The following is a 25,125-nucleotide window of genomic DNA, read 5'->3' on the forward strand; positions in this document are numbered from 1 at the left end:
GGCATCGTTGAGTTATTGCTTCCGATATTATTTCAGGGATTCTTAAATAATTTCTCTCAGCAATTATTCCAGGGATAGCTTCAAGTGCCTCCAGAGCTCCCCCAGGGATCTTCCAGGTGTTTTCCAGGAATTTCATTACGGACTACTCCAGGGATTTCTTCAGGAATCGTTACATGTATTCCGTTAGGAATTATTCAAGGGATTTCTTCGAGAATTTGTCAGGGAATTCCTTGAGGCATTCCTTCAAGAATTGCGTCAGGGATTCACCCAGAAACTCTCCCAGAGGTTATTCAGGAATTTCTCTAAAGATTTCGAGGGAGTGCTTCGAGAAATGCCATCAGGGTTTCCTTTCAAGTTCGCACTTGCCCCCGAAAAGAAAGAAAACGCTGCGCACGCTTGTGGTCACATAGCAAGAGATTACCTGCTTACTTTACGGAGCTGTCACCACCTCACATTCAACAGGAAGAGACGGAAGCAGCCCTTCGCAGTTGCGCATCATCGGAAAAAGCATAGGAGATCTTGTAGGGCCAAGCTGTCCCGAAACTGTTAAAGTTGGACTATGGAGAGTAGTGACAAAACCGTTCTACTCAACTTCCCTGCTTTGTTTTCAATGTTTTCTGTACGGTTATTCTCGAACAAAATGTCCGAACACCAAGCTGTGCCCCAGTTGTTCCAATGATCAAAAAGAACGGAGTTCATGCGAAGATCAACCATTCTACCGTAACTGCCAGTAAGCTCTATGGAGATTTTTCTGGAAGCTCGCCAGAGCTACTCCAGGAAATTCTCTGGAGCTTCTTCTGGATGTTCTCCAGAGCTTCTTCTGGAAGTTCTCCAGAGCTTCTTCTGGAAGTTCTCCAGAGCTTCTTCTGGAAGTTCTCCAGAGCTTCTTCTGGAAGTTCTCCAGAGCTTCTTCTAGAAGTTCTCCAGAGTTTCTTCTGGAAGTTCTCAAGAGCTTCTTCTGGACCCCCTCCAAAGCTTCTTCTGGATGCTCTCCAAAGCTTCTTCTGGAAATTCTTCAGAGCTTCTTGTGGATGCTCCCAGAGTTTCTTATGCAAACCCTCCAGAGCTTCTTCTGGCAGCCCTCCAGAGCTTCTTCTGGAAGCCCTCCAGAGATTTTTGTGGATGTCCTCCAGAGCTGCTTCTGGATGCTCTCCGGAGTTTCTTCTGGAAGTGCACTCCAGAGCTTCTTCTGCATACCCTCCAAAGCTTCTTCTGGATGCTCTCCAGAGCTTCTTCTGGAAGTTCTCCAGAGTTTCTTCTGGACGCCCACCAGAGCTCTGAAAGCCCTCCAGAGCAAAATTCTGGAAGCCCTTCAAACCTTCTTCTGGAAGCCCACCAGAGCTTCTTATGGAAGTTCTCCAAAGCTTCTTCTGGAAGCCCTCCAAATCTTCTTCTGGATGCCCTCCAGAGCTTCTTCTGGATGCTCTCCATAGCTTCTTTTGGCAGTCTTCCAGTGCTTCTTCTGGATGCTCTCCAAAGCATTATCTGGAAGCCCTCCAGAGCTTTTTCTGGAGGCCCTCCAGAGTTTCTTCAGGAAGCTGTCCAGAGCTTCTTCTGGAAGCCCTCCAGAGCTTTTTCTGGAAGCCCTCCAGAGCTTCTTCTGGATGCTCTCCAGAGCTTCTTCTGGATGCCCTCCAAAGCTTCTTCTAGATGCTTTTCAGAGCTTCTTCTGGAAATTCTCCAGAGTTTTTTTTTCTGGAAGCCCTCCAGAGCTTCTTCTGGAAGCCTTTCAGATCTTCTTCTGGAAGCCCTCTAGAGCTTCTTCTGAAAGCCCTCCAGAGCTTATTCTGGAAGCCCTCCAGAGCCTTTTCTGGATGTCCTACAGAGCTTCTTCCGGAGGCCCTCCAGAGTTTCTTCTGGAAGTTCTCCAGAGCATCTTCTGGAAGTTCTCCAGAGCTTATTCTGGAATTTCTCTGGAGCTTCTTTTGGAAGCCCTCCAGAGCTTTTTCTTGATACTCTCCAGAGCTTTTTCTGGATGCCCTCCAGAGTTTCTTGTGGAAGTTCTCCGGAGCTTCTTTTGGATAGCATCCAGAGCTTTTTCTGGAAGCCCTCCAAGGCTGCTTCTGGAAATTCTCCAGAGCTTCTTCTAGAAGTTCTCCAGAGCATCTTTGAGCTGGCCTCCAGAGCTTCTTCTGCATCCCCTCTAGGGCATCTTCTGGAAGCTCTCCAGAGCTTCTTTGGAAGTTCTCCAGAGCTTCTTCCGGAAGCCGTCCAGAGCTTCTTCTGAAAGCCCTCCAGAGCTTCTTCTGGAAGATCTCCAAAGCTTCTTCTGGATGCCCTCCAGAGCTGTTTCTGCAAGCCCTCCAGAGCTTTTTCTGGATGCTCGCCAGAGCTTCTTCTGGATGCCCTCCAGAGCTTCTTCTGGAAGCCCTCTAGAGCTTTTTCTGGAAGCTTTCCAGAGCTTCTTCTAGATGCAGTCCAGAGTCTTCTGGAGGTTCACCAAAGCTTCTTCTGGATGCCCTTCATAGTTTTTTTTCTGGCAGCCCTACAGAGCTTCTTCTGAATGCTCTCCGACGCATTTTCTGGAAGCTCTCCAAAGCTTTTTCTGGAAGCCCTCCAGAGCTTCTTCTGGATGCTCTCCAGAGCTTCTTCTGGATGTTCTCCTGAGTTTTTTTTCTTAAAGCCCTCCAGAGCTTCTTCTGGAAGCCCTTCAGAGCTTCTTCTGAAAACACTCCAGAGCTTCTACTGGATGCCCTCCAAAGCTTCTTCTGGAAGCCCTCCATACCTTCTTCTGCAAGCCCTCCTTAGTTTCCTCTGGCAGCCCTCTAAAGCTTTTTCTGGATGCTCTCCAGAGCTTCTTCTGAAAGCACTCCAGAGCTTTATCTGGAAGCCCTCCAGAGCTTCTTCTGGATGTTCTCCAGAGCTTCTTCTGAAAGCCCTTCAAAGCTTTTTCTGGATGCTCTCCAGAGCCTTTTCTGGAAGCCCTCTACAGCTTTTTCTGGAAGCTTTCTAGAGCTTCTTCTAGATGCTCTCCAGAGCTTCTTCTTCAAGCCCTTCATAGCTTCTTCTGGCAGCCCTCCAGAGCTTCTTCTAGATATCTAGATGCTCTTCGAAGCATTTCCTGGAAGCAATCCAGAGCTTTTTCTGGATGCCCTCCAGAGCTTCTTCTGAATGCCCTCCAGAGCTTTTTCTGGATGCCCTCCAGAGCTTCTTCGGGAAGTTCTCCAAACCATCTTCTGGATGCTCTTCAGTGCTTTTCTTGATGCTCTCCAGAGCTTCTTCTTGATGCTCTTCAGAGTTTCTCCGGCAAGTCCTATATAGCTTCTTCTGAAAGCCCTTCAGAGCATCTTCTGGAAGCCCTCCAGAGCTTTTTCTGGATGCTCTCCAGAGCTTCTTCTGCAAGCCCTCCATAGCTTCCTCTGGCAGCCCTCCAGAGCTTTTTCTGGACTCTCTCCAGAGCTACTTCTGGAAGCCCTTTAGAGCTTCTTCTGAAAACAATCCTGAGCTTCTTCTGGATGCCCTCCATAGCTTCTTCTGCAAGCCCTCCTTAGTTTCCTCTGGCAGTCCTCTACAGCTTTTTCTGGATGCTCTCCAGAGCTTTTTCTGGAAGCCTTATAGAGCTGCTTCTGAAAGCATTCAAGAGCTTTTTCTGGAAGCCCTCCAGAGCTTCTTCTGGAAACCCTCCATAGCTTTTTCTGGAAGCCCTCAAAAGCTTTTTCTGGATGCTCTTCAGAGCTTCTTCTGGATGCCGGGATCCGTGAAACCAAAGAGGAGCGCGTACTAAGGTTCTCCATCATCGAACTTCTGAATCGAACAGGAACAGCTGACTGCAACACTGCTATCACACCAGCGGACCCGATCCAGAAACTAACAAACAAAATGTGTCTAGAGCCAACAGACGAGCGGAAACAGGTGGAGAAGGTTCCCGTCCGGGAACTGGTCGCCGTTCTGCAATATTTGGCATTTATTTCCTGTAGTCTGGTGAATGAATTTCGTGGAATCGTCCCGAGCAGAACGGTTGCTTTCTCGACGACGTTAGCCGAGTATATGGCGGTCTCAAATTCCAGGCGGAATTCCTGGTCAAATTTCTGGAGAAGGAATTTCGTATTCTGAAAGAAATTCCCAGTTGAATTCTTGGATGACTTCTCAGTGGAAATGTTAGAGAAATTCCCAGTTGGGTTTATCGGAGAATTCCACTGGGATGTCCTCTAGGAATTCCACAGGGATTCACACTAGGAATTCCTATGAATTCCTGGAGGAAATCATAGTGGAGTTCTTGGAGGAATTCCTAGTGGAATTCCAAGTGGAACTCCTGGAGGAATTCCTTGAAAAATTTCTTGAGGAATACATAGTGCAATTCCTTGAGGAATTAATAGTGGAATTCCTTGAACAATTCCTGGTGGAATTCCTTGACCAATTCCTGGTGGAGATCCTCGAGGAATTCTTAGTGGAATTCATAGAGGATTTTCTAGAGGGATTTCTGGAGTAATTTCTAGTTTAATTCCTAGAGCAATCACAGAAGCAATTCCTAGTAGAATTCCTGGCGAAAATTCTAACGAGTGAAGTTTCATCAACATGCAAACAAGTTGATTTTCGTCAGACAGCACATCGAAGAATTGCATCGATCGGCTTAGATGCCAATCCACAACACACTCGCGTTTGTGCCCACTAACTGCAAGTGAGAGCGAATTGCTTTTATGGAGCCACTAACTACAATAGTGGGCACAAACGCGAGTGTGTTGTGGATTGGCATCTAATCCGATAGGGAGATGGGTTTGGGAAAAAGGAGTGTTCACGGTGTGGCTTCGGAGTCAGTTTGGCTTTCTATTCTGCAGAATCATTACCTGTTCTGTGGCTTAGTTGGTTAAAGCGCCGGTCTAGCGAATACGGAGTCGTGGGTTCGAATCCCACCAGAACGCAATTTTTTTTCCACAAATTTTATCTCTCAATTTGTCAATTAGCAACATGTCGTGCCATCTAATTAAAAGTTTTTTCAGTATAACCCGGGATTCCTACAAGAATTTCTCCTGAGATATAGGGGAAATTACCTATTCTCGGCCGTTTTGTTCTCTTCGTCTTTGGGGTTTTTTTGAAACCTATTGAACTCAGAGTTGGTCTCAAATCCTTCCCAACTAAGCTGAATTATATGGCCAAGTTTCAGGCAATTTGGCTGACAAAAACCCCTCATGACGAAGAGAACAAGCCTGCCGACAATACCCATTGTCACCCTATTCCGGAACAGGAACAAAATTTGTATATATTTATATGTATAAGATCATTGGTGGTACAACTTCATGACACATTAAAGATTTGGAGAAGCTCTCCACGGAATCAGCGTAATTAAACGCTGTGGAATTTAGGTTTGATTACCCCTTTTGACGCTAGGTGGTGCTGTAAGCTGTGCAAAATTCATGAAAATTTGAGTAAAGCGGTAGTGAATCATAGTGTTGTTATAACATGTTTGCCAATATTATGTTCGCTTTTGATCGTATCAGTTCTTCTTTTGCTTGATGTACCACTATTTCATTACTTAATCAACTGTTTGTCTGGTCAATTCTTCAATAGTGCGCGCATCACGAACGTCGAATGAGTTCTACGAACTACGTAGCCTGAAGCTTACATCTACTGCTATTTTATCTATCCGAAGCTAACATTACAAATAAAAAAAAATCGTCCTTGACGTCGGCCGCCCAACGGATACCGTCGATCGCGCCCCGACCGTTTACAAACTTGTACACATACATATCTAGAGTATATCGCTATCTCACAAACTAATACTCGGCTCATAGGAAGCTCTCCCGGGCACCGCCGCCATCGTTCGCCGCCATGACCAGCCGTTGCGAGCCCGGATCGCCGTACTGACTGTGGTAGAAGTCCTCGCGCATCATGTTGTTCAAGCTCGAGCACCGGAAGAACAGGATCTCCTGGAACGGTTTCCGGAAGTCCCGATTCAGGGTGGCGTAGATGATGGGATTCAGCAGCGAGTTGGCGTAGCCCAGCCACAGGAACAGCGACGACAGCAAATGGTGGTCTTCGCCCAGGAAGGGCCGTACCAGTGCGAGGATGAAGAACGGCAGCCAGCAGATGGTGAAGGCCGACATGATGATGCCGAGCGTGGTGGAAGCCTTGCGTTCCTTAGCTAGCTGGAAGCGTAGACGTTTGTGCTGTGGTGTCGCAACCAGAACGGTACCGCCGGCGGAGAGTTTCTTCTCCGGAGTGGTGGCGGAACCATTGATGGCCGTTTCCAGGTGTCTTTGGGCGCGTTTCTCTTCATTGACGATCCGCCGAGCGGCGCGGAATATCTGGAAGTACACGAAGAGCATCACCGCCAGCGGGATGTAGAACGCGCACAGGGTGGCGTAGATTTGGTAGAAGAAGTTCTGGCAAACCGAGCAGGACGGTTGGCCATTGGTCATGTGTTCGTTGCCTAAGATTAAGAGCGGTGGGAGCGAAATGCAGGCTGCCACGAGCCAGACTAGCACAATGCAGGCGATCATTCGCCGAGGCGTTCGCTTGACGCCGTACTCGAGCGGTTTGGTGATGGCCCAGTACCGGTCAACTGAGATGGCACAGAGGTTCAGGATCGATGCCGTGCAGGACAGGACATCGAACGACACCCAGATGTCGCAGAAGACGGTTCCGAACTTCCATTCTTCGAGCACCTCGTACAGTAGGGCCGGCGGCATCACCAGGACCGCTACGCAGAGATCGGATATGGCCAAGGAGACCAGCAGGTAGTTGCAAGGCCGCCGGAGTTTCCGTACCAGGCATACGGCTACGCAGACCAGCACATTGCCGACGATGGTCCCGATGATTACAGCTAGAAGAACTATGCTAATAACGATTGTCTGTAGCGTCAGCACATTGACGGGGTCCGCCGGAGAGGTCTCCGAGGTGCCACCGAGTTCGTCGAGTAGAGAGCTTGTTGACGACGTCGGAGCGAGACGATCGACAAGGGCAGGCAGTGACGTAGCGATGGCGGTGGCGGAAACGGAGGCGGAACTGCTGTTACCGGTTAGGAGGTACTCTAGGAAATTGATCGTTGCCGTAGCATTTAAGATGGCGACTCCGGCCACGCCGGATGCTACGGTCGAGGTTGGCCCGTCGCCGATGGGAAGCGTTTGCGCGGAAGATTGTTGCAATAAGGTCGACAGCAGTGGGAAAACCGTTGGATCCATACATAAAGAGGGTGGTGCTACCGGATTGGGGGCCCGGCTTCACGCCCCCATTCCTCGTCTGATGGAGAGGGGGCGATCGGGTCCTACTCAACACGATACAATCCAAGTTACGGTCTCCTGAAGTAAAATTCAATTTAGAGGAAAATGCAATAAATGTGCCTGTACCGAGTAACAGCTTCACTCGATTGTACTCAAGTACGCTTGATATTTATTCAATTTCTGGTTCAAGTAGTCTCCTGCTCAACTCGGAAAATCTTTTCCTGTTCCCTCGACATTACTCCCCTAGCGATGGGAGTGTCGTTTGGCAGAGCTACCCGATTGGATTATGGCATCGTTGTGTGCGCTCAGTTGACTTTTTCCACGTCGTGGCAGTCAAACATTGCCGGCTTCGTCGAGTCAGGTTATTTTTTTTCCTATGTTGTTCGATGATCCGATGAAAAACCGTTGTTGGGATGACGACCGACGATGACAATCGTTTGATGAAGATGACGTTGATGGTAGCAGGCTATGGTTTTTGTGTAATCGCCACTGCCGCCGTCGTAGCCGGCGTCATCGTAGTCTGTTCCTGGCCACTCAGCAGTTTAGATCGCAGTAGCCAGGTTATTTTTTTGTTTTGTTTCGCCGGTTCGGTTCGATGGCACTGAGTTTGCGATGCAGCAATAGTAGGCGATGATGACGGTAAATCGATTGATTTAGTGACGTGTGTACTCGTCGCACACTTTGCTCGGCAGAGGCAAATCGGCTTACTACGGTCTGAAATCGAATGAGAAAAAATAGAGGAAATAGGCATAAGCAAGTGAATGGATGGGGGGGGCGGTGTGGTCTCCTGGATGGAATGACTGTTTATTGATGCGATTTCCCAAGAATTCGTTATTGGATGCGGAGTTAGGGTGCCCAACGGAAGAAAAAGTGACGAAAAGTTAACTTGCTCACCCCTGGATTGATTATTAAAAAGTAAATAATTCTGTTTTTAAAACTTTTCCTTTATCTGAACCCTAGGAGGTAGCCTAAAACTAAAATAAACGAATCAAAATAGGTGTATTTGCAATCACATTTCGAAACATTTTTGAAAAAAAGAAAAAAAAAATTTTTTAAAATAATTTCTGTCTAATGTCCACTATATAAAATAAGGGGTTTTGTCCTACATTGGCTACAAACTTCAATTGTGGGTCCGCAGCTTGAATTAAGTGTTATTGTTGCGATTTATTTCGTTTATTCAACTCATATAAAAATTTTAGTGGTAGAACTACCCAAAATTGACACGAGAAACCTCTATTTGATTGAATTCATATGTATGGCACTATTAGTTCTGGGTCCTTACTCTATCATTCTAGTGGTGCACACTTCTCGATACTTTTTCTTATTTTGGGACACCCTATTTCAGAAGAGTGATGACTGACTTCGTTCATGGGACATGTGTTATGTTCCGCGCAATCGAAAGCTTACCTTTTTTGTGTTACGGGGCGACGTTGTTTTTGGTGTGGTCTGGTGGGATGTTGTGTAGGATATTCTATCCGGCTGGTTTCGGTTTCGGTGGTTTCTAATGAAAATGGGATTGGCGATCGATAAACGTTTTGTTCCGCTGAAACGTGGCTCAAATCGAACGGTTATGGTTTGACCTGCATAGGAGAGAAGAGAAATAGACGGCCTTGATTAATGCTTCATGAAAATATGATAGGTATAGAGCAATTTGATATGAAAACATAGAAAATTATGTAGGAATCTTTTCAGTTTATCAGTACAGGTCAGACTCGATTATCCGGAATCAGGTTCTGGCGCTTCATAAAATCATGCCCCGCAAACGGAATGCTATAAGAAACTAAAATTTTGACTGGTCACTAAACAAAGTCAAAATGTCAAAAATTCAGCTCCATAGAACATTCCATTCTCCATATATAAGTTTGAGAAGCATCAGAACCCGACTCCGGATAATCGAGTCCGACCTGTATTACATTTTGTTTCAAAACCGTGTATTTGAAAATTGAAGTCTGATCGTTGCAACCTGGAACAAAACTTTCTCGATCCATATTACTATCCAAAGTAACTGTGCAAAATTTGAGTTCGATTACAACGGGCAAAGTCATATACCGTAATCTGGGGGGAAGTTGATCACTTTTCCACTTTTCTTTTCAAAAAAATCAGGTACAATGCATGTTATTCTGAACACATATTTTAAAAACATGTACTGAGTGAACCTGTAGCAAGTTTCGTAAACGAAATTCTCACAAGAAACTGCTACATTTTGTAGAAAATGTTCAAATGGCCAAATTTGGAAAACTTTTAATCCGGGGTGAAACCGATGACATAACATTCTAAGATTGGAAAATTATTGAACAAACTATGTTTGATGATGCTGAATCTTAATGAGTTTTCAAAATTCTTACAAATACCGTCAAATGGGGTAACTTGCAACACTTTTCGACTTTGAAGCAATATCTTTGAAAATCTAAACATTTGAAACATCCTGTGAAGCATCGTGTACGCTAATTACCCCGAGTAGAATACTATGCAGCACTTGGTTTACCAAAATACGTTGCCACCTAATCAGGAGGTGCGAAATACATGCTTTTTGCAAGTTTCCCCATCAGTGGGGTAACTTGCAACATAGGACATGAAGCTAAGTTAGCTATTATTAAACAGCACTAACATTCTAGTATTTAGTCGTATTATAAATTTTTGATGTTATGCATGAAACATACCATGAAAAGATGTACACTAACCAATTGACATATATTTTTTCATGAAAGGATTGATAGTTATTGCAAGCGAGAGAATATCGTTTAGCAACAGGTCTTATGTCCCTCAAACACAAAATATATATGATTCTCATGACTTAGTACTCATAACAAAATGTCAACAATGATTATTGTCATTTCTTGAAAAGGTAGAGTGAGTCATCTTCAAGTAGCTTTCAGTTTGAAGTGGTGTTTGGCAATTTCAGCTAAATTAACATGATTGAAACACACCTATTCTACTTTGTAAATGTCAAACTCGCTATTTTGGGTATTAAACTGAAATAATTTACTCCATCTAGGTTCAGAATTGATGTTGGTGATTGATTTACAGCGTTCATAAACAAAAATTGAACTTCTAACATGATGAAACATGAATGAAACTTCAAAATGTGGTATTTCCTAACTATGTTTGAAGGTCTCGTGCAAAAAAATGTAAAAAATGAATTGTCATTTGAAAATGAATGCGTTACGTAATCAATAAATGATCCATTTCGGTTATTTCTGTCAAATATATTGTGAAATGAAGATAAATAATAGAAGGTTTCGTCAAATTCAACTGTTGCAAGTTACCCCATAGTGGTTGTCGAATATAATAATGATTTGTTGCATTACTTAGTCGATAAGTTTATCAAACTTTTATCGTTTAGCTAAGCTTACTATTAGGTACCCTAACTGCAAGCAAGGTCATCAGACTTATCGCACTTACCATAAGGGTGAGGTCAAGCACGATTTTCATACTTGTTTTTATGGTATAAAATGAGCAATCCGTTTTAACAGTGTAGCTAAACCATAAACATTTAAACAAAGCTAATTTTTATACTTAATCGATCTTTGATACACATAATCTCTATAACCGAAATAGTAGGGCATACTAGTTTTCATTAGGCCGGAACAAATCCCATTTTCTTCTTTTGTCACTTTGCTCAATGACTCGTCAAGGGGGGGGGATAATAAATAATAAATGCATTTGATGAATTATTACCCAAACAATTAGGCAAAATCGTAAAACTCATCGGATTTGTTAAGAAATTTTCTCGACAACTCTAATTTCAGTTCAAAATTTTTAAATTTATGAATAATTTATTTGTGTCCCCCCTCAAAATGTCGAATTCCGACCAAAATTTTCCGAGGGGGGGGGTGACATTAGAGAAAATCGAAATTTGTGTCAGCCTTATTATTAGAAAATGCTCCACATTTAGTGTATGTCATCGTGTTGCAAGTTACACCGCTGTTGCAAGTAACCCCGTTTGACGGTAGTGCATTTTATGTAATAAAAATAAAATAAAGTTAAGTAAGCTACAGAATTACCCACTTTAAACGCCTATAGGTAGGCAATTTCTTAATAAATCGCCCTTTTTTCGTAAAAATATGCCATGCGCAAATAAAAAGTATATGTTAACATCAATTTTAACTGAATGTTATGTACAATAAGCCTGCCATGAATGTATAAAAGTGTTTTGTGAGTCATCTGATATACAAGGTTTTGATGGGAGACGATTTTTTAAATAACACTCTTTTATCCGAGTTTTAATACAAAGTCGATATTTTAAAAATGTCAATTTCTCGATATTGCTTTGGCTAACCAAGCCATGTGGGAAATTACACTGTTGAAAATGCTTTGACATCCATGTGCACAACAGAACATGTGCTCGATGAACAAATTGAGATTTGAATTATGAAAAGAAATCCACGTACTCCGGTGAGACTCGCAGTCACGACTCCCAATTCGCTAGACGGGCGCTTCTATTCCTTCAAGCTACGGAGTCACTCGACCATCTCCATCGCCAGCAGGCCTAGAATGTACTACCCGCTTGGCGCACACCCATAGTTGATCAGCCGGAGTAAATCCATTTTAGTTTGTATGGTGAAAAGCATCTAAACTTGAATTACTTGAAATAGAAAGCTTTTACTGAAAAAAATATTTGGTAGACTTAATAATAGTCACCATTGTGCACAACCACTACCAAATATTTTTTCGAATAATGTATTCCACTTCGATAAATTTGCCTTTAGATGCTATTCGCCATACAATATTTTTGCGATTTACTTTTAGCGATTTTTCGCGCATAGAAGCTAGCGCCACATTGGTCGATGCGGAGAGTAGGAAAACAGCCGATGTAGTTAATTCATTAATGAATTAAATGCTTTGGTGGTTTTCCTACTCTCCGCATCGACCAATGTGGCGCTAGCTTCTATGCGCGAAAAATCGCTAGAGTAAATCGCAAAAATATTGTATGGCGAATAGCATCTAAAGGCATATTTCTCGAAGTGGAACACATTATTCAAAAAAATATGTGGTAGCGGTTGTGCACAATGATGACCGGTTTGGTGCCTACCAAATATTTTTTCGGTAATAGCTTTTCATTTAGAGAAATTCGAGTTTAGATGCTTTTCGCCATACAAAATAAACTTATTTTACTCCTGCTGTTCAACATTGAACGCACTCCCTGCGGGTAATCCATTAAATGCTTTTGCTGTTTTGCTACTCTCCGCATCGACCAGCAATGTGGCGCTAGCTTCTATGTGCGAAAAATCGCTAAAAGTAAATCACAAAAATTTTGTATGGCGAATAGCATCTAAAGGCGTTTTTCTCGAAGTGGAACACAATATTCGAAAAAATATTTGGTAGCGGTTGTGCACAATGATGACCGGTTTGGTGTCTACCAAATATTTTTTCGGTAAAAGCTTTTAATTTCGAGAAATTTGAGTTTAGATGCTCCATTGGGGAGAAATCTAAATTGTACATTGGATAGGGCGATTTCTGGCTTTCGGGATATAGTTAATAAAGAAATGGAAAATATGAAATGTTCATTTTCACAATTTAATTCGGTTAATGCTGCAATGAATGTAAGACAAGGTACATACTTCTAGCACGGCTTCGGAGCCGAACTCGAATCCCAGAGGTAAAAAGCGTAGAGTTCAGGATGACGGTACCGATACGTCAGATGATGTTTTCATTGAAAAAGTTAGTTTTGCGGATATTGTTAAGAACAACTCTGGGAATCAAACTAACCGCAAGAGTCCAGCCAGAGTAGCGATGATACTCGAAAATTTTTGTACACTAAACTGGATCCAAAAATACACAAGATCAGTAACTTTAGAAACGGGAAAGATGGCTCTAATATTGCTGAGTGTGAAACAGGATATAACGTAAATGTTGTTAAAGATGGCATTCAAAGTGAATGAATCAACAACATCGGCTGTTTTCCTACTCTCCGCATCGACCAATGTGGCGCTAGCTTCTATGCGCGAAAAATCGCTAAAAGTAAATCGAAAAAATATTGTATGGCGAATAGCATCTAAAGGCAAATTTATCGAAGTGGAATACATTATTCGAAAAAATATTTGGTAGTGGTTGTGCACAATTATTATTATTATTACATTTATTAACAAATAACTTAAGACAATGTCTTTTTTAATGTTACAAAACATATATTAAATAGTAGAACAAGTGGCCAGAAATTGAAGATGACATTTAATACAACTCTACTACACTTACTTATGTTTTTAAACTGTGTTGAAGTGTTCGATGCATATCCTTTTAAAAACTGCTACAGATCTTTCTACAGTTATAAAGTTTGGTAGAGAGTTCCAAATAGCAACACCTTTCACGAAAAACGAATTTCCATATTTAACTGTGCGATGCCTGGGAAGAAGAAACTTTCTTGACCGTGAACTTCTAAGTGGAATTAGTTTTCTATGTAAGTATAACGGCTTTTGGCATTCAAGAAGCTTGAAAATAGATAAACAGCATCTCAATTTAGCAAAATTTTCAAATCGACATCCGATCAGACGTGCCTGCAAATGTGAGACTGACGAAAAACGACTTAAATGGAAAACAAATCTTACGCAGGCGTTGAGAGCGACTCGCATTTTATTTAGAGATCGAGCAGATGCTTGGAGGAGCAGAAAATCGCATTCAATAAAATGAGGTAATACTAGACTTTTAAATAGTTTCAATTTAATATCAGTGCTAAGAAAATGAGCCCCAAGCTGAAGATTCCGCAGTTTAGCGTAGATTTTTCCACATTGTGCGGCAAAAAATCATCCCATTCAAAATTTGAAGTAATCTTGAAGCCTAAATTTTTTGCACCTTCTACAAACGTTATATCAGTATCGTTTAACTTCAGTTGTGGTTTGCTTAATTGCCGATTCTCATTTATCATTATAGCAAAAGTTTTTCTAACATTCAGTGATAAACCGTTACTTCTTGCCCATGACGATATTCTATCTAAGTCTTCATTGACTAAAGCAGCAATGGTTTCAGTTGAAAAATTTGAGCAGTCAAAAATCAATTAATTGTACATCATCAGCGTAGATATGAACTTTGCAATGTTTTAGTACGTTCGGCAGATCATTGATATACAATGTGAATAGTATAGGCCCAAGGATGGAACCCTGAGGTACACCAGACGGTACTGGAAGAAAGCTTGATAGACTATTATTACTGCAAACTGACTGATATCGTTCACTGAGATAGGACTTGATTAAATTTGCTGCATCACAAGAAAATCCAAAATTTCGAACTAGTTTTCTACATAGCATTCTATGGGAAACGGAGTCGAACGCTTTGGAAAAATCAAGCAAAATAAGAGCAACGGGCTTTCCAGAATCAATTAATATTCCGATATCGTCTAGTATTTTTAACATGGCTGTTTTCGTACTGTGTTTTGGTCGGTAACCAGACTGGAAAGGTGTAAGAAAATCGTTATTGTTGATATATTCCGAAATCTGGTTCTTAAGGACCCTTTCGAAAGCTTTAGAAATTGCACATAAAATACTAATCGGGCGTAGATTTTCCAAGTTATTACTAGCAGCATTTTTATGAATAGGCACAACCTTTGAATATTTCCATGCAGACGGATAACAACCTGTTGCTATTATTTTGTTGAAAAGAAAAGTAATCGGAGTAATAATCAATGGAAGAATTATTTTTATGAAGCGAAGTAGAATTTCATCCAAGCCTATTGCATTCGACTTTACCTCATGAATGGCATTAAATACAACAAGTTCATTTACTTCATAGAACCGAAAAGCGCCCCACTCAAATTGTCTTAAATTAGATGACTCATTGCTATCAGTTTCAACATAATTTTTCATGAATGCAGAATTGATTTCCTCCGAGCTGAAAATTATTGGATTTTTATCAGCTGTTTTCCCAACTCCAATACTTTTGAGTTCGTTCCATAGAGCTTTTGGAGGTAAATCAGTATTGACGCGCGATCTGTAAAAGTCTTGTTTTGCTTTTTGAATTTAGTTTGTTACCCTATTTCGTAAACGTTTATATTGAAGTTGTACGTCAGGATTTCTTGTTCGCTTCCATTGCTTGTAAGCTAAGTCTCTATCAACCATTGCCCTTCCAATTTCATCGTTGAACCACGGACTGTACTTGCTTTTTGGTCTAAAAGACTTCATTGGAACAAATTGGTCATGAAGACTTTTAATTTTAGCATTGAAAAGGTTGATTAGATAATCTGAACTATCAATCCTATAAAATGAATTCCAGTCAATTGCATTGGCGGCTTCATTTAAACCAGGAATGTCAATGCTGTTGTAATCACGATAGCTAATACGAGTGGGGGATTTACTTTTCGAGATATTTAGAGAAGCAAATACTACGTCATGATTAGAGAGGGTTGGAATTTCAACTTGGTTAAATCTAAGCACCTGCAATTCCTTGTTTGTAATTATCAAGTCTAGCTGAGACCCACCATTCTGATGAAAAAAGGTTGGCTCATTCCCATGGCTTACCATATTATGGCATGCAATAGAATCAAGGAACCTTTTTGTCCTTGTCGATTCATTATCTAACAGATTCGTATTGAAATCACCAGCAATGCATATATGAGTATAGTGAGTGCCAAACTGTGATAGTAAATTATCTAAGATGTCAGAACAGTCAACTCCAGGTGGATTGTAAAAAGCAGCAATCAAGATTTTTGTATTATCTACTTTTATCTCTATGAAAAGATATTCAGTTTGAGAACCATTGACATCACTCTCAGATTTGGTGATAACATGAAAAGGGATGTTTTTTTTTTTTAAAAAGACAGCCACTCCTCCGCCCAATCTACCCGTTCTATCATTTCGTACCAGATTATATCCAGCCACTCTCAAAACTGCGTCATTGATACTTTCTCGCATCCAGGTTTCACATATGCAGGCAACATCGACGTTTGAAATTGAAAATATTCTACGAAGTTCATCCATTTTGCTAAGCTTACGTGCACAGATGCTCTGGCTATTCATAGAGCATATCGAAAGCTTCTCAGGGCATAATGCAGCTTTCATTACAATTCCGGGTACACAGAAATTTGCCAGGCCCCTGACATGGCCTATATCAATGCATTGGAATCATGGTAGACAGGATGTCCTGGGCGCTAGTAAATAGCGCCCACTGTCAAATGCGAAAACATCAACAATTTTTTGTTAACCGTTAATTTTGGTTTGTTGATCAGTTTTTGGAATCATTTTTTCCACCTCTAATGATCACAAAGTACTTCAAACTCGCTTTAATATTAATGTCCGGTAAGAGGAGCATGCGATTAGTTGAATAAAGCAACCCAACAAGCACGCATTGTAAATGTGATTTTGTGTGTGGCTCACAACATCAAACAAAAGCTGCGTTTGTTGATTACACGCTCGTTTCAATTTGCACGAATATGAGTATAAGGCAGTTAGATGTTAGCTACGATAAATTTCATTGATGCCAGGAGCCTGAATTTTGCGGAGGTGTTACTATTTGATGTATGAGCCATAAAAGAAAGCAACAGCAAAGATTCTAAAAGAGAAAAACAAACGAACACTTCCTAAATCTAAAAATAAAGTGTTATGCTAAAAGTGACAAACTAAAATTAAACATAACGGCCACAAAAAGTAAAAGTCTTTTACAAAGCTTCACACATTTCAAATAATTGAGGCGATTGGCAACAGTCAACTATCAGATTTTTCAAAATACATATATTCTTGTGTGTCGAAAGTAAGTTCGAAGCTTTTTTTTTAAGAATTTCAATATAAACAAAAAACAGTAGCAATCATTAAACCAAAATATCACCAAAAAACGATCGCAAATATCACCAATTCAGCAGCATACAGCAAACAACAGCATTCAGCAAACAGCAGCACAGCACCAGCAACCGTGAACCCCAGCATACATCGATCGACGTTAGAAGCATGACTTTTAGGAGAGGCAACATGGGATACCATGGGATGGGTTTGGAAGGAAACGGAAGAGCATATTGAGGAAAGGGTTATCGAATTTTATAACAATCCATTGACTTTTAGGACGACTACATGGAAAAATCGTGGGATGGGGATACAACAAGGAGAAATAGAGTAACTAAAAAGGAAAGGTTGGTTTACGTTCAGTAATTATCCAGTTCAGAAGCAGATCCGACAGCCATATCACGTTCATCGTCCAACCGCTTGATGTAAACAGCTCCGTTCCTGGTGTACACTCCTCGTAGCTTCCCCTCTTTCTTTAGTTTCAATGCTTTTGCTCGGATAGCTCTGGCCGTTGCACCCAAGTTCTCATTAACGTAGATGCGCTTGTTAACATTAAAGCCAATTTGCTGAGTAGAGAGAGTCCGGTTTCGCAAATACGCAGAGAAAAAATCGTTTCGATGCACGGTGATGGCGAATTGGATTAGTATTATCGGTGCGGATCCGTTGCTGATGTTATTGGCCAAACGACGAATATCAACAAGAGGATAACTATTCTCCGAGTAACCTAGAGAGCGACACCATTCGTGGAAGTAGGCAGTCAGATTCTCTCCACGAACGAAAGGAATTCCACTCACGATCAGATCGTTTTGTCTTCTTCCAGTATCGAGTGCTTGAGTGGTGTCGGACTTGATTTCGTCTATGGTCGATGCGAACTCCTTCAAAGCTTTTTTGTTTTCGTCTCTCAGACTCTCGATGTCTGCTGCTAGATCAGCTTTCATACTATCCATTCGCTGGGACAGTGTATCACCTAGTCTTTGAATTTGCGACTTCATGACATCAGCCAACTCGGCTACACTCATCTCTTTGATCGACGAATTCGGTTTGGAGTTACTACGAAGCATTTTCGTAGCTTGGTCTTTGTCAGCCATCTCAACCTCTTGAAGACTATCAAAAACTGGACAAAAACTCGACAACCTGAGGTGATTCCTGGTAAACTTCACTCTCCCGATGGTACAAAATGCTGATTCCGACAACTGGTATGTTGATAGTTATTTTTCAAGCAGAAAATTGGTGACTTTTACTAGTTGTGGCGTATCACGAAAAATTATTCCCACTTCATTCTACCAGTCACTCACTGTCACTCACACAATGGTGACTACTATAAAGCCTACCATATATTCTTTCAGTAAAAGCTTTCTATTTCAAGTAATTCAAGTTTAGATGCTTTTCACCATACAAAACAAAATGGATTTACTCCTGCTGATCAACTGTGGCTGCGCGCAAAGCGGGTAGTCCATTGGGTGAAAACTACAAAGCTGTTGTTCCCTCATCGGTGCCAAGACTTAAAGTGATGGGCATGTGCGATCAGTTTTCTTCCGATGAATTCATTCAAATCCTAAAGGACCAGAATGAAGACATCGCTATCAATGAAGTGAAGGTCATCCGTATGTATGAAAATCCATGTTTCAAGTACAACAAGTACAACACGGTGATTGAAGTTGATAAAAATACGTACAGTTGCATGTTGACCGCTAGGAAGGTAAATATAAGGTTTGATCGGTGCCTTGTTGTTCCAGACAATAGTATTGTACGATGTTTCGAGTGTGGAGAATTTGGGCACGTGAGCACTAATGAATTAACTACATCGGCTGTTTTCCTACTCTCCGCATCGACCATTGTGGCGCTAGCTTCTATGCGCGAAAAATCGCTAAAAGTAAATCGCAAAAATATTGTATGGCGAATAGCATCTAAAGGCAAATTTTTCGAAGTGGAATACATTATTCGAAAAAATATTTGGTAGTGGTTGTGCACACTGGTGACTACTATTAAGCCTACCAAATATTTTTTCAGTAAAAGCTTTCTATTTCAAGGAATTCAAGTTTAGATGCATTTCGTCATACAAAATTAAATTGATTTACTCCTGCTGATCAACTGTGGCTGCGCGCAAAGCTGGTAGTCCATTGCAAGAACGGCACTAAGTGCTCTAAGTGCAGTGAAAGTCACAAGACATCTGAATGCACGTCAACTGTATTGAAATGTGTTAATGGACTACCCGCTTGGCGCACACCCACAGTTGATCAGCAGGAGTAAATCCATTTTATTTTGTATGGTGAAAAGCACCTAAACTTGAATTACTTGAAATAGAAAGCTTTTACTGGAAAAATATTTGGTAGGCTTAATAGTAGTCACCATTGTGCACAACCACTACCAAATATTTTTTCGAATAATGTATTCCACTTCGATAAATTTGCCTTTAGATGCTGTTCGTCATACAATATTTTTGCGATTTACTTTTAGCGATTTTTCGCGCATAGAAGCTAGCGCCACATTGGTCGATGCGGAGAGTAGGAAAACAGCCGATGTAGTTAATTCATTATGGTTGTTTATATCATTCTTCCAGTTCAAGTGATCACCATTTTATTGCTATTCAAGTAAACTGGCTTGAGAGTTTCGTAGATCCTAGTAAATTAAACACGTACTTGCTGGTGATTTTAATATTAATTAATTGCCTGCATCGGCTGTTTTCCTACTCTCCGCATCGACCAATGTGGCGCTAGCTTCTATGCGCGAAAAACCGCAAAAAGTAAATCGCAAAAATATTGTATGGCGAATAGCATCTAAAGACACATTTTTCGAAGGGGAATAGATTATTCGAAAAAATATTTGGTAGTGGTTGTGCACAATGGCAACCACTATTATGCCTACCAAATATTTTTGTAAGAAGAGCTTTCTATTTCAAGTAATTCCAGTTTAGATGCTTTTCGCCATACAAAATAAAATTGATTTACTCCTGCTGATCAACTGTGGCTGCGCGTCAAGCGGGCAGTCCATTGATTGGTGTGACATTCATAATTCGAATCAGTTGAAACGATTATCGGAATTTTTTAATTTAAAACAAAAAGTAAATGAGTATACGCGTATTTCCAGCCATAGTAAAACTTTGATTGATCATGTTTATTCTAATTTTGACTCTGTTAGTACAGTTACGTGTTGAGATTTAAAAATAACCGATCATGAAACATTAGTTATTAACGTTGAGGATACTCGATAATGCGGTGAAATTGAGGTGCTGGAAAAAAATACTCAAAGCAAGCAGTTTCAAGGCTTGTCGAGAGAAACATGGATTTTCAAACAACGGATTCCCTGGATAGGAAATCAGCTGTTCTTACCGACGTTTTGAAAACCTGTACCAATGAATTAGTTGAACAGAAGATTGTTTATTTGAAAAATTCTAACAGCTGGTACAATTTAGATCTACTGCGTCTTAAACGCACAAGAGAAAATTGTACAAAAAGTTACGTAGAAATAATAATAATTATAATTGGAAGAGGTACTATGTTGCGCGTAATAAATATTCTCCAATCGTTAAAACAAACGCGTTGCGAATATATACAGAGGAAAATTGATCAGCATCAAAACACCAGCAAAGAGTTATGGAAAATTTTAAAATCTTTGCTTAAACCTAGTAATTGTAAACAGCGGTCTATAACTTTTAACGGCACATTAGAAGATAATGAACAAATAATAGCATGTAAATTTTATGAGTATTTCATCAATAGTGTTTCAGCAATTAACCGATCCATTGAGTTAGTTGATGAACCTGATGAAATAAAACAGCCGATAAACAATAATTGTAGATTTGAATGTTTTCACCCAATAACGATTGAAGAACTTAGGAATACTTGCTTTTCTATGGGAAAAACGGCTGGCGTAGGTAATGTAAATGCAAAGGTAATACAAGATTGCTTTGATGTCATCGGCCACAACCTTCTGGGCCTGATAAATGAATCACTGCAAATTGGGCACGTGCCACAGGTTTGGAAGGATTCTTTAGTGATTTCTATTCAAAAAGTTGCTGGGACGATTAAATCCGAAGAGTTTCGTCCTATCAATATGTTTCACACATTAGATAAAATTTTAGAACTTGTAGTTAAAGGCCAGCTATTAACGTATTTAAATAATAATAACTTGCTTATATCAGAGCAATCGGGATATCGGGAAGGTCATTCCTGTGAAACCGCATTGAATTTGGTATTACTTTACTAAGAAAGAAAGCATAGAGCGAAAATATACGATTGTTGCTGTATTTTTGGATCTGAAACGCGCCTTTGAAACAATTTCTCGGCCCTTATTGTTACTAAAAATCAGGCGTTTTGGAATTTCGGGTTCTGCATATGAATGGTTTGAAAGCTATCTGTGTGACAGAACCCAAAGGACTGCATTCAACGATTCTGTTTCGAGTCCCGTGAACAATAATCTTGGTGATCCACAGGGAAGTTTTATTTTTTGTTTTTATTTTTGTGTATTTTAACTTATGCTAATTCTACACTCACCACAGGGAAGTGTATTAGGGCCCATTTTATTTATTATGTACATTAATGACATGAAACGAGTCTTGCGATATTGTGATATAAGCCTTTTTGCAGATGATACCGTGCTATTCATTGCAGCTAAAAGTTTAGGCGAAGCCATATCCCATCTGAATGATGATTTGCGTTCTCTGAGTAGATGGTTAAAATACAAACAGTTGAAGTTGAACATAGATAAAACTAAATTCGTGGTAATTTCGCGTAGCCGAGTAAATGAGAACGTCTCAGTTAAAATTGATGATGAGACACTTGAACGCGTTCGGAAGATTAAATATCTTGGCGTGATTATTGATGATAGATTAAAATTTGACTCTCATATTGACAATGTCATCAAGAAAATAGCCAAGAAGTATGGAATTCTTTGCCGACTCAAAAACGATTTAACTATAGCTAGTAAGATACATTTGTATAAATCAATCATCTCTCCCCACATAGACTTCTGCTCTTCCATTTTTAGCCAATGGAACACAAATATCGAGATTGCAGCGATTGCAAAATAAAATAATGCGTTTGATTTTGAGATGCAACAGATTCACATCCTCCTCTTTCTAATTGGATGCCCTACAGTGGCTATCAGTGAAGCAAAGAATTGTGTTTTTAACTTTGGTGTTCATTTTCAAGATAGTTAATGGTTTGCTGCCTCGATATTTGTGTGATCGAATTGATAGAGGAAGTGACATTCATAGGTATAATACTAGAAACGCGGATGATGTAAGAACACCACATTTTTTAAAACGGTGCTTCACAAAATTCCCTATTTTATAAAGGTATTAATGTTTTCAATTCGATGCCCACACACATAAAACTAGCACCAACATTATCACGGTTCAAGAGACTATGTATTTCACACGTCAAAGCCGCCTTTTGAACAGCTACCCTGTCAAATTTTAAATACTTGACTAAATTTGTATCTTGACGAAGTTCCTGCAAACAGATATTTTTGTGTGAACAATTTTGTATAACCTATTAATATTTATTGAGGCACCAATAAACTATAATGTTCGCCTCGCTGATGATGATGGAATTTTATTGTATTGACGTAATTTATTCTATTTTTTGTGTAGTCTACAAAAGTTTGAGTCTCGCGCGCGGTGACAGGTACACGCAGAAAAATGAGGCTTGTTCAAAACAATAAAACGCATGGTTGATTTTCAAACTGAGCATTTACTTATTTCAAAGTTATACTTCTTTGTTCTTACTTGGAATTTATCGATCAAAACAACCAATTCCCATCATTCCATATAACTTTGAAAACTTCATTTGTTTCTACAAAATGAGGACCACAAACATGGCCCGGAAGCACTCACACAATGAATTAACTACATCGGCTGTTTTCCTACTCTCCGCATCGACCAATGTGGCACTAGCTTCTATGCGCGAAAAATCGCTAAAAGTAAATCGCAAAAATATTGTATGGCGAATAGCATCTAAACGCAAATTTATCGAAGCGGAATACATTATTCGAAAAAATATTTGGTAGTGGTTTTGCAGAATGGTGACTACTATTAAGCCTACCAAATATTTTTTCAGTAAAAGCTTTCTATTTCAAGTAATTCAAGTTTAGATGCTTTTCACCATACAAAATAAAATTGATATACTTCTGCTGATCAACTGTGGGTGTGCGCCAAGCGGGTAGTCCATTCACACATCTTCAAAGCTCTTACCCCAACATCGCCAGAACGAGGAAAGAGTAGCCAATCCATCGCCGCAACTTCCAAGTGCAGTTTTGGCCGTGATGGATAACACGCAGCTACTCAAGACAGCTTCCACAAAAAGTTGAACGGTTTCGCCTTTTTGTTTTTTTTAACCGTTCTCCTTTCCACCCACTTTCCGAGTGTCTAAAAATATATTTCCGAGCTGCCGCAGGAGCTGCCGTCACCAACACAATCACAATCCGGCTTTGTTAGACACAAAAGTGCAGTCGTTTAAAACAATCTGTTATTTTATGTTAAAACTACCAAATCTCTGTTTGTTCTAACAAACTGTCAAACATTTCGTCAAATGGAAACATTAGTATTATCAAACAATGCAACAGTTCAGTTTAAACTAGAAATCAGTTTGTCGCTATAGTAAACTGAAAAATCGGTTGATTTGAACTAGAATTTAATTGTGTTTGCAATTTATTTCTTTGCGTGTATAAATTACTTTTTTGTATTTATTTATCATATGGAATATTTGTACTGTTGAAGGATTCTGTAGAGTAGTAGTGAGTTGTCTAGTTGAATGTCGGGAATTTTTTGAGAATGAAAATATTGCCGACTGTTTTGACATCGCGCGAACGTTATCAATCCTCGCAATATTTTTGATTTTCTGATTTTTCATGATCACTAGTAATGCTTGCAAACATCTGTAGTTGAGAGCATCAGTATTGTAAAATTTATGTTTTTGCTGTATAGTATGACAAATTATAAAGTTGTTTATATTTGTGAAAATAATCAGACCGTTTTAAGTTTGCAAATCTGATTACATTCATAATCTTAACAAACTTATTTTTTCAGCTCATTCGATCCTTCAGATGGCAAAGCTTGTCATACCATAACAACTAATGCAGTAAGCAGTAATTAAGACATTCGTTTGCTTAACGTTTGTTGCTACTGGTGTTGTTGAAAAATTTGAAACAAAAAAAATTGTATTGAGAAGGCCCGTAATGGTGGTTCTTGATCAAATATTCCAGTAAAAATAACTCTTACCAATCGAGAAATATCTTTTATTATCGATACAGAAATTTTTATTGTGTTTGGAAATTAAATATTTCATTTGTGAGATTTTTTCTTTTTTACTATGCTACATTTTTTGACCACTTTGTGCAACTTCAAATTTTAATCATCTAGTTTACAGAGCCCTATTTTTTAACTTTTACCAGAAACATCCAAAGGGTGAAAGTCTTCGTTGGTAAAGTTCTTCGTTTGACCTTGCCACGCATCCGGCAGCAGGAGTAGCTAAAACGAAACGGAAGCGTAAGCCACCTAGTCCTTCCCTGTCGGTTAAGGGAAGCAACAATTACAATAAAAAGAGCGGAAAATGGAGTAAAATTATAACTGGCATGTGCGGTTTATCCGTGCTGATTCAAGGGTGCTTGGTGCCATTCCGTTACACTTCATACCGTTGGCAGTGCGGTATCCCATAGATAATACAGGGGAATGCTGTGCAAAAAGCTACTTATAGTGTTTAATACGATGGTTATACACTCCCGATCAAAAGTTTGGGGCCACCCCCTCAAAAACATGTCATTTTTTTAGGCCCATATCTCCGCCAATTTGCGTCCGATTTCAAAACCCTAGGTTTCATTCAAAAGATAATAAGTCAAAGAAACTTTGAACCTGATTTAAAAGTAACCTTTTCAACAAATTTTGTATGTAAACTTAACCCAAAGTTGCCAAATTTTCTAAAAAAATGAATATAAAGTTACGGCAGTGTCGCTGGAAATTGGGTCGACCAAATTTGAAGATGAGAGCGGTAATATGACCCATTTTCTATTAGCTTTCAACTACTTTTTACAGAACTTAGCTAAAAAATCTAGAAAAAAAGTTATTAAGTAAATTAACTCTTCATGTCGTCGACCAAAAGTTTGGGGTCACCCCTCAATATGATGTATCAGCCAAAAGTTTGGGGTCACTATCGTAAAACATGGAAAAGTAATTTGGTGATATCTTTGTCATCTTTCATTCAATTTTTTAATTCTTTTTTTGGCTCATTTCAAAGATAATTAACTAAATTTACGTTTGATGTCTTTAACTT

The 25,125-nt window shown here is 40.0% G+C and overlaps 1 protein-coding gene across 1 annotated transcript; it reads right to left on the reverse strand.

Annotated features, from left to right (window-relative positions):
* Nucleotides 1-5,175: 5,175 nt before the first annotated feature.
* On the reverse strand, nucleotides 5,176-8,733 carry LOC109423591 (5-hydroxytryptamine receptor 1). Its single transcript, XM_062847166.1, has 2 exons — nucleotides 8,565-8,733; nucleotides 5,176-7,871 (listed from the first exon to the last, which is right to left on the reverse strand). Exon 2 carries the CDS (start codon nucleotides 7,116-7,118, stop codon nucleotides 5,724-5,726), a length of 1,395 nt encoding a protein of 464 aa, XP_062703150.1. The 5' UTR covers nucleotides 7,119-7,871; nucleotides 8,565-8,733; the 3' UTR covers nucleotides 5,176-5,723.
* Nucleotides 8,734-25,125: the final 16,392 nt, after the last annotated feature.

This window comes from Aedes albopictus, chromosome 1 (genome assembly GCF_035046485.1).
Source record: "Aedes albopictus strain Foshan chromosome 1, AalbF5, whole genome shotgun sequence".
Lineage (NCBI taxonomy): Eukaryota > Metazoa > Arthropoda > Insecta > Diptera > Culicidae > Aedes > Aedes albopictus.